At 43.5% G+C, this 9,569-nt stretch overlaps 1 protein-coding gene across 5 annotated transcripts; it reads right to left on the bottom strand.

Annotated features, from left to right (window-relative positions):
- Positions 1 to 763: 763 nt before the first annotated feature.
- On the bottom strand, positions 764 to 9,481 carry GLT8D1 (glycosyltransferase 8 domain containing 1). Of its 5 annotated transcripts, none has more exons than XM_055708610.1 (11): positions 9,337 to 9,462; positions 8,004 to 8,066; positions 7,595 to 7,654; positions 7,379 to 7,477; positions 5,802 to 6,018; positions 4,325 to 4,442; positions 3,702 to 3,786; positions 3,354 to 3,466; positions 2,616 to 2,782; positions 2,324 to 2,436; positions 764 to 1,655 (listed from the first exon to the last, which is right to left on the bottom strand). In XM_055708610.1, exons 3-11 carry the CDS (start codon positions 7,608 to 7,610, stop codon positions 1,465 to 1,467), a joined length of 1,119 nt encoding a protein of 372 aa, XP_055564585.1. In that variant the 5' UTR covers positions 7,611 to 7,654; positions 8,004 to 8,066; positions 9,337 to 9,462; the 3' UTR covers positions 764 to 1,464. The 5 variants fall into 5 exon arrangements, with proteins under 5 accessions (XP_055564585.1, XP_027653454.1, XP_055564583.1 ...); XM_027797653.2 differs by lacking the exon at positions 9,337 to 9,462 and adding an exon at positions 8,577 to 9,072; XM_055708608.1 differs by lacking the exon at positions 8,004 to 8,066 and having other exon boundaries at positions 9,337 to 9,481.
- Positions 9,482 to 9,569: the final 88 nt, after the last annotated feature.

The raw sequence follows: 9,569 nt of genomic DNA, 5'->3' as shown, positions 1-9,569 counted from the left end.
TGGTAACTGAACTTCATTACTCCTAACCACTTCAAGGACAAGAATGGTTCTTCATCAAAACCCAGGAAAAGAAACTATAGGTAACAAACCACAGCTCAGCATCCACAACAAACAGACATACAGGCAAAGACTGCAATGAATCAAGCAGTTGGGAATCCTTTTAAATTAGAAAGCAGTAATAAACCCATATTCATACACATGTATCTCTGACCATGTAACACTCAGCCCGTCACTACATTAACATAAAGCCCTTTGTCTAAACATCTTACACTGAGGACCATATACAAGCTGTATTAATAAAAATGACAGCTTGAGTTCAAACCTGTTAAAAACCATTAAATGGAACAGCTGGCACAATAGCTACGGGGATATATCAGCCAATAATAACCAGTACTCAACACTACAACTGTAAGAAAAAAACAACTTACCTATAGAAAAGGCGATGGGCAGCCAGCTATAAAAAGGCACAGGAATCTTGATGAGTTTTAAGGGCCAGACTGGGAAAAGCACAGTAGGAAAAACTAGAGCACAGCCATGCCCATGCTCACTTGAGGGAGCTATAAGGAACTTAACAATAACAAAATTAATGTGGAAGTCATACAGTCTGATCCCCAAAATAAACATTTTGCACAATTTTAGAATGAGATTGCTTTTGCAAAGATGGGATCAATTTACCTTAGTTTCAATCACTTGCTATGGTATTTACGTACAAAGGAAACACACTTCATAGATCAGGACTAGAATCATTGCCATTTACCAGAGGTTTGTGTCAACATGTTAAAATCAGCTTTTATTTTTGAAGTCCACCACTTTAAAAAAACGTTTTAGTGTTCACTGGCAGTTAGAACGACTTTGCATAGTGAAATAATACTTGAAAAATTCATCTTTCAAAAAAAGATTCAATTTTGCAGAATTCTGCAAGAAAGACTTACACAAAACTGGTTGGGAAGAGTTTTCATGCAAGAAGGGGTAGTTGAGAAAATTAATTCACAGGATAAGAAAACAAACCCAAAAACCCCGCCCCAGAACAAAACCCAAGCAGCACTTAATTACAGTACATTGCTGGGCAAGGTTTGCACGGTGCGAGCACCAGCTGAAGTTGTATCTTGTTCTTAGAAACTGTTTCTTTCCGTAGCTGATGAAAGAAACTGTTTCTTTCCGTAGGATCCTCCTCCAGAAGACTTGTAGCGAAGAGCAGAACCCCCAACCGGCAGAAATGAACTATTAAAAGTGCTACTTTGTGGAGATCCTGGCTTTCTGTAGTGCTGCTGAAGTAGCATCTTCTGTCACACAGGTGAAGCGAGTCTCGTTTGGACCTGCGCATTTCAGAACGGCACCTGAATAAGTGTATCACCTTGTGCTCCAGAAGGCAAGGACTGCTCTGTAATACAAGTTGGCTAAAAAAAAGTTCTGCTTGGCTCCAGAAGTTTCCTGAGAAAATGCCATCAGTTATTGAAATTGATTCTATTTTGCTTCATAGGCTTCTGAATGTCTGCGGATCAGGCTGAACTTGCCTGTAGGGTCAGGGACATACCACTTCTCCCAGACTTCAGCGTATGAAGCTGTTCTTCCCCATGGTTTGAAATGTCCATTCCAATGGAGCAGCTTGGCAGCTTTCACAAACTGGGGCGAGTACCTTTTTCCAGCACTAGACCCTTTTATTTAAAAAGAAGCATTAGTGTCTGAAATAAAGGCAGCAGAAACACCAACATGCAATATTTTGACTTCGATTTTAACAAAGAAAATCTTGGCATTTATGGAGAAAGGAGGTAATATAGGAGGCAGACATCAGGGCAAAGGGAAAAACATCATAGCTGCAAATGAATGTCACTTTGATCTGTCTCAGTACTGCCTTCACTTCCAGGTTCTTTAACAGCACACCCACCCACCCACCCCCCTTAACACCCAGATGTATTCAGCAGCCTGTGTACTGTTCATTGGAAAGAAAACCCAAGAAATCTCTCCCAGTATTGGAGTTTCACCAGTATCAGAACAGAAAGTCTGTTCCTCTCAGTAGTCTTGGAAGAAACACCTAGGATCATTTCAGATACAATACTATACGCAGAACAAGAAAAAGAAAATGAGAAGTCATTTGAGAATAAGTCCATTCAAGAACTATCCCCCTAGCAGTTCAAAAATAAAACAGAAAGGATCAGGCCCCCAAGCCCCAACATGTTATTGCAAAGCAGCATTTCTTAAAGAACAAGGTATAAAATAGAGGAAGAAAAGATCCATTTCCTGCATCATCAACTAGGTGTCCAGCTACAGATGTGTGGAAAAAAAACACGCTGGGGGAGCAGTGTCACAGATGTTTCATACATACCAAGATGCCGGACATTCCACATGGGATCAATACTGGAATGTTGCTTGTAAAATACAATTAGCAGTGGAGGTGTCGTGATGCTGCCAGCCAGAGTCCTACTGTAGAGTTCCTCTCTGGAAAAGATGATGAAAAGAAGTTGGGAAAGGATGATTGTGTGGCCCTGAATCAGTTGATTTTTCACTTGCAGCTGCATGACAGGAATCCACAGATACACACACAGCCCTTCATTTAACATGCCATCACCAGAACCCAACCCTTGACCTGCTGTCGCCTCAAGCTTGAAGCTACTTACGCTACATTAAGTGCCATCCACTTCTCCAATTGCTTAGTGATGTTCTGTAATTTCCATTCTGTCAAATTGGCAACAAAAACTCCTGGATTGAAAGAGCAGGTATTGGCTTTCATGGCAAGCTTTCGGATGGTTTCTTTTTTGTAATCTAAAAACCCAATGTAATTATACTGGGGGGGGGGAAGGAAAAGAGAGTAGAAACTGGCTTAAAATATGGTCAAATTACTAGTTGAAGAAAAATTTTGCACAATTCCCAACAGACAAGCATTACTTGAAGTTGTTAAAGCAAATGCCCCTTCCTTTAAAATAAGAGAAAGCAAGCCTACAAGGACTAACATTGTTAAAATATGATTTTATAAACTACATATTTTAAGGAATGCTGCATGGTCTTAATAATACCATATTAATAATATAGCACCACTCCCAGAAAAAGTACTTTTTATAGACTCACAAATGAAAAATTCTCCTTCTGATGTTCTAAGATCGCCTGCTGTTCCACACTAGGAACCGCTCTCATTATAAAACACAGCAAAAATCTGAAGTGCCTTTACTGTGCCTAAACAGAAACTGCAGGTGGGATTTGTAACACAAACATCAGAGTAAATTTATTTGGGTAGGGAGACCCACACCTTTAGGTTCACTGCATTTGGAAATCAACCTGCAAGAACATCAAAACTGACTGCCTGTTTCCAAAGTCTGGGATCTATAGTGTTGTCACTGCAGAATCAGAATAAAACTAACCTGATTGCCTGCTCCACGGACAGCAACTTTATTAGTGGTTGAGTCACAATCATCTGAAAATGCAGCTGCATGTCCAGGTTTCAATGGAGTGTTGTAAAGTTCAAGAATATCATCTGGAAAATGAAAGTAAGCACAGAAAAATTAAAAGCAATCCTGACTAAGTGCTGAGGGACTTCTTGTTCAGGCCATGGCTACAGCAAATAAAACCACTCAAGTTTAGTCCAACTCATTCATCTTTACAAAGGTTTTATATCTTTCCTTGAAGCAGAAGTGTTTGATTACTGTATGCGATTACATACCGACCTCAGCATAAAGCCAGTGGCAAAAGGCTAAGAAAAGGTCTCATACCTTGCACTATTACATCATCATCCACATAGATGGCCTTCTCCACATGAGGCACCAAACTGGGCAAGTAGAATCTTGCAAAGGTTAACTGTGAGAACAAGAAAGCAAGAGGAGGGAAGAATTAAATGAAAAATTGTCCAAATAAATATGAAACTGACTGATACTCCTGGCACTTAACTATGGCCCTGATGTCCAAGACAACTTCTATCAAGGAAGTAAAATAGGCAGCGATATCCTAGAAGTTATTTAAAATAAACAAATTCCATCGGTTCTTGGTTTCCTATGAATCTGTGCATTGGATAAACTAACTTTAAAACTATATTAGAATTTCTTATTTCTCCACGTGTATCTGTAGTATCTCTCAGGTGCTGGCATGCTTGACATGCAAGCTCCTGTGTCTCACTGCAACTAGCAGCAACAAATGGTACTAAGCATGCATACGTAGATATTCAAATCCATCTCTTACTATCTGGAATTTCTTCTTACTGAAATTTAGGATTTTGATTATAAAAGACTGCTTCTATGCTAACAGATTTGGTTTTGATCTCTAGTTCCTTTCAAAAGCCAGTATCAAAATATGTTGTTGCTAACTAATAATTGCAAAAAGTAATCAACATCATCCTCACTGGTTTTAAGGTGTCTGCCTTTTGAGGATCCACTTGTACTTTTCCTTCTAAGACACGAGGGTCAAAATCCAAAATTCGGTATCTCAAATTTTTCAGAGCAGTGTTACTCAGCCACAGCCTGCAAACAGAAGAAAGGCACAGATCTTGTTAAATGAGACAAAAATCAAATGAAAAGCAAGAGATCTGACTGACAGTGACACAGATCTTGATCCAGCCACTCGCTTCCCTACCCAAGAAACACACATGTAGAATGCAATGTATGGCTGATTGCCCTGGTTTCAATCATGATAGAGTTATTTTTCTTCTTACTAGCTGGTGCAGTGCTGTGTTTCGGATTTGGTATGAGGACACTGTTGACAACATGGTTTTAGTTGTTACTGGGTAATGTTTATACCAAGTCAAGGACTTTTCAGTTTTTCAGCCCTTGAAAGCAAGAGGGCTGGCAGGGCACAAGAAACTGGGAGGGGACACAGCCAGGACAGCTGACCCGAACTAACCAAAGGGGTATTCCATAAAAAAAAAGTGGTATCAGAAGTGGGATTTGAACCCACACCTCCCCACGGAGGCCAGAACACCCAGCCCACCACAGGAAGGTACGGAGGACAATGAAACATCACGCACAGTATATAAACCGGGGGGAGCTGGCCAGGCCCTGCCGACCACTGCTGAGGGACTGGCTGGGCATCAGTCAGCAGGTGATGAGCAGTTGTATTGTGCATCACTTGCTTTCTTCTTTCCCCTCCCTTTGGATTTTATTCCTCTCCCCTTCTCCCTCCTTCTCATTATAATTATTGTTAGGGATTTTTTTTTCCCCCTGCTATTTTATTTATTAAATTGTTCTTATCTCAACAATCTTATCTGGAGTTTCACATTCCTTTCTGATTCTCCTCTCCATCCCTCTGGGGCCAGGGGAATAAGTGAGCGGCTGTGTGGTACTTAGTTTCTGGCTGGGGTTAAACAACTGATGTCGGCGGTGTCCTGTATGACTGCAGAGGCATGCCCACTATCAGCATACCGCACAGCTGTGATACATGGAAGTATGATATTGCTTCTTATTTTACTAGAAATACACGGTGCTGTTATCACAGGTCCTTCACAAAAAATATCAGTGTGAACAAATGTGGGTAAAATAAAAGGATCAAAGAATAACCTAAAAAACCAGAGAAACTTCATTGCCAGCATTTGAATTGCTTAGATGAAATGTAGGAAGTAACTTTTACAACCCCTCCACCACCAAACTGCAGTCCCATTGGTTGGATATAACCCCACCGGAAAAGATGGCTCTCTTCCATCCCTGAAACATTACCGTAGAGAATGACCGAAGGACTCCCCACACCAGCCTTGTCAAAAAGCTGCACGCAGCAGCAGCAGATAGGACTGCAATTTAGAGGAGTGCAGTTCTAGGAAAAAGTCAGCTCTTCCACTTTTCAGAGATAAGTTTTACAGTATTGTGGGAATCAAATGAAAAGATCATTACCTCAAGTGATCCACAGTATCATTCAAAGTAACAATATGGAAAACCACATTGGATCTGGTGTGTTGGTAAATACTGTTCATGGCTGCAATTGCACCCCCAAGCCTCTCATCTGATGCTGCAATGACCACAGAAATCTCCTTATCATTCCGTTCATCTGCCAGCCTCTGGGGAACCGCAGGTATGAAATCTATGGGCTGAAGTCCTAATGGATTTGAATCTGTGGAGTACAAATGGCATCCCATACTTGTTTTAGGCAAATGAAACACAGACATTATTACCACACTAAAATTCCCAACACCTTCAATTATTTCTACTATGCAAGCACTTGGATGTCTCAGCTGAGGTGTGGATTATAGCACCTGCTCTTGAGAATCCAAGATGTCAATGAATAGGAAAACATCACACTTGCAGATAAACTACATACATTTAACCATACATATTCACACAGCACAAGGTACTAAAATGAGGCTTAAACTACAGCAGGTCCCACTTGCCTTTGGTCCCCTCTGACGTGCCGATAATCTCACTGACCTCCCCCTCCCATTTACCCTAACCACCTTCTAAGTCTTGTCCACATCACCCTTCCCTCTTTTTCTTATACATTCTTTCCCTCTTAGGTAGGAACCAATGAAGAAAACAGAAATTCTAAATTAAAGTCACTGTTGCACATTTTTTCCCAAAGATCATCAAGGCACAAAGTACAGCACAAACAGCCCATGTTTATTTCAGGGATCACAGATCACACTACATTATCTAAGATGAAGCCACAAAAATTTACACTCTTAGGGTGCAGATAGGAAAATGAGAGATCAGCATTGAAATTTATTACTAGACCACATGACATGTAAAAGCTGGCAAACTGCCCACTACCCACACTTTTTATAACACCACTGGTACCTTTCAGATGATCTAGACTATTACATATTAGTTGATTTCAGGTAATTTGAGGAACATGGCAAACAGGGGCTTGGCAGTTTGTGAGCAGCAGTTTGCTGTTCACAAAGCAGGGCTTATGCATCTGTTTGCCATTTCCTGATGACAGAGCTCAACAGCTTTGACTTCAACTGATTCCTGGTTAAGGCCTGTCAGGCTCCTATTCAACTGCTGTTGGGGTAGGAGTTGTACAGGCGCTTTCAGCAGTGACAGCTCCCAGGAGTGGCAGACTGGGACTTGGTACTTAATGGGGACATGGAAAGGCTCTGTGAGACCAGATGTGGTTCTTAAAAGCAGACTCCCCAAAATGAAAAGGCTGTTAAGTAAACTGAAACATATCTTAATGACTTAAAGCCAGAAGGAATCCTCACTGCTATCTCGCCTGGCTTCCTGACAAAGAAAAAAGTCACAGGACAGCAAGAACAGACAAGCCATCAAGCTGAAGTTTCTTGAGTATGAGAACAGGAAAAGACGCAGTCATAAAAGAGTACAAAAAATATATCTTCTTATGCAAATGACTGATTATTATCATACACGCTATTTTAGCAATGTGGTGGTTTCTGTCTGGCCAGCACATGTGCTTTCCCACCAATCTTTTTAAAAAAAGGAAAACTTTAAAAAAATTAGAATAAAACTCAACATACCTGACAATTCCCGCTTCAAGAAGTCACTGAGGCCTAGGAAGTTATGATGAAGAACTAGCAAAAATATGACAACAGCCACTATAAGGATGGAAATGTTCACTGAAAATTTAGAAGAAAAAAGTTTATCAATATAACCAGAGCAAGATTGGGAAACTCGGAAAAATACAACAGAGATATATTATTTTATATGCATTAGACATACACACATACACATACCTTTCCTTAATGTCATTTTTCTCTTATTATTTTACCTATTAGCATAAGGTTCCTGCAAACCTGCAAGAGAAAAAAAACAGCAGTCACCCTCTACCTCCAGTGCATGCCTATGCAAGGCAAAACCCATGATCACCAGAAGTGTGAAAACAAATTCCGAACGCCATGTATGTTTCCTTCTCTTAAAAAGATAAAACTGTATGTCACATTTGAAAAATGTGTTTATTCCTCTCCCCTTCTCCTTCCTTCTCATTATAATTATTGTTATTATTGTTTGGGATTTTTCTTCCCCTCCTATTTATTAATTTGTATATAAAAAAAGTACGGTATCTCAGTAAGTACGCAGTGACAATGATGTGTCTAAAGAAAAATTCAGAGATAAAAAGGGAGACATGCAGATCTTGCCACTTACTTCACTGACAGAAAAAAACCCCACCAAACTCCTCCTGCCAGTCAGAAGTGATTTGAAAAGAATCTGGAAGATTACATCTAGTTACTTTGCTGTTGAACTGATTTAATTAACTGAACCAAAAGCATCCCAGCAATAAGGCAAATTATATGTTTCTTTCCACACTTAACTACCAGCAAGATTATGGTAGGCTTGTAAGATTTTACCAAACAGCATTACACACTTTCAAAACCATTAAATCCCCTACATAAAATGTAACAGAGTATCAGCTAAAGTGCCATCAAAAGAAAATAATCACAGAAGTATGAAAGAAGGTACTACACCACCATGTTATAAGAGGTGGTAAAGCCACAATACAACGATGCAATTTTGGCATGCACCTGAACTCACTTATTATTTAATGTTGAATAATAATCATAATAGTAACGTTTAATAATAAATAATAGTAAGATAAAATAGTAACATAAAATAAATAATAAAAAAAATAAATAACGTTAAATAAGGGAAATCTGAACAAGAACTACGCATCCTGGCGCGTGAAGTAGCTTTCACATAACCCACGGAAAGCACACGCACCATAACAACATTCCAGCAAGTGGCAGTTCTGTATTAAAACCCTTGCAAAATCTCCCCAAACTAAACCACCACACACTGTGCTGTGGCCGTTAGGTGCGGCCGACTTCACCACCACCGTTCCGCTGTTGCGTTTCTCCCGGGGGAACGATCCATGCGTCGAATGTAAACAAGCGCCAGGGGCACAGCCCCGCCGGGGCCGGGGTTACCGCAGGCAGCCGCAGCGCTCCGCAGAACGAAGCGCGCAGCGCGCTGGCGGTGCCGGCGGCAGCGGTGCGGAGGGTGCGCACACACCTGCGGCTCCTGCCCACACTGCAGCCACCCGTGCGGAAAGCGCCGCCGGGGGCTGTCCCAGAAACGGCTGCCAGCACAAACCCGCGCCAAGTGACTCCGACACCTGCTCACGCTACGCTGCCGCCGTTCGTTACTCCGGTGAGGCGGCTCGCAGCCCCCAGGGGGTGCGCAGGGCTGTGCCCCCCGTCTCGCCGCAGCCCCCTGAGCCCCCGCGCCCCCTCGGGCCTCAGGCGAGCCCCCGCGCCCCCTCGAGCCCCGCCAGCTCCCCTCACCGCCCGCCCCCGCGGCAAGGCGCCCCCGCCAGCTGCCCGCCGCGATGCCCGCCAAGGTCGGTGCCCCGCGGCCCCGGCGGGGTGCGGCAGCGGCCGGCCGCTCGCGAGGAGAGCCCCAAGCCCGGGCGGGGAGGGCCGCCAGCCCGCTGCCACCTCAGCACCCGCTCCGGGCAAGCAGCCGCGCAGCCGCCCCACACCTGCCGGCCGAAGGCCCCTCAGGCCGGGGGCCTAGGGCTCGGAGCCGCCGTGGCCGGGGAGGCAGCGTCCCGCGCCGCGTCGCGCCCGCCGTTCCCGGCGACGGCTCAGGGGAGGCCGAGGCTCAGGCGCAGGCCGGCAGCGATGGCGGCGGCGGCAGGCGGCCGCCCGGGCTGGCGGAGCAGGGGAGGAGCGAGGGGCCGCGCTTCCGGCCAGCTCAGCGCGCGCCTTCCGC

Source organism: Falco cherrug, chromosome 4 (genome assembly GCF_023634085.1).
Source record: "Falco cherrug isolate bFalChe1 chromosome 4, bFalChe1.pri, whole genome shotgun sequence".
Taxonomy (NCBI): domain Eukaryota; kingdom Metazoa; phylum Chordata; class Aves; order Falconiformes; family Falconidae; genus Falco; species Falco cherrug.
This window is presented reverse-complemented; position numbering and strand designations above follow the sequence as displayed.

What these genes read in the sequence shown, in the direction of transcription:
- GLT8D1 (XM_055708608.1), bottom strand. An exon ending in AGGCAGACACCTTAAAACCA is followed by an intron (nt 3,787 to 4,324) that starts GTGAGGATGATG and finishes TTGTTCTCACAG; the next exon opens with TTAACCTTTGCAAGATTCTA. An exon ending in TGATGATGTAATAGTGCAAG is followed by an intron (nt 3,467 to 3,701) that starts GTATGAGACCTT and finishes TTCATTTTCCAG; the next exon opens with ATGATATTCTTGAACTTTAC.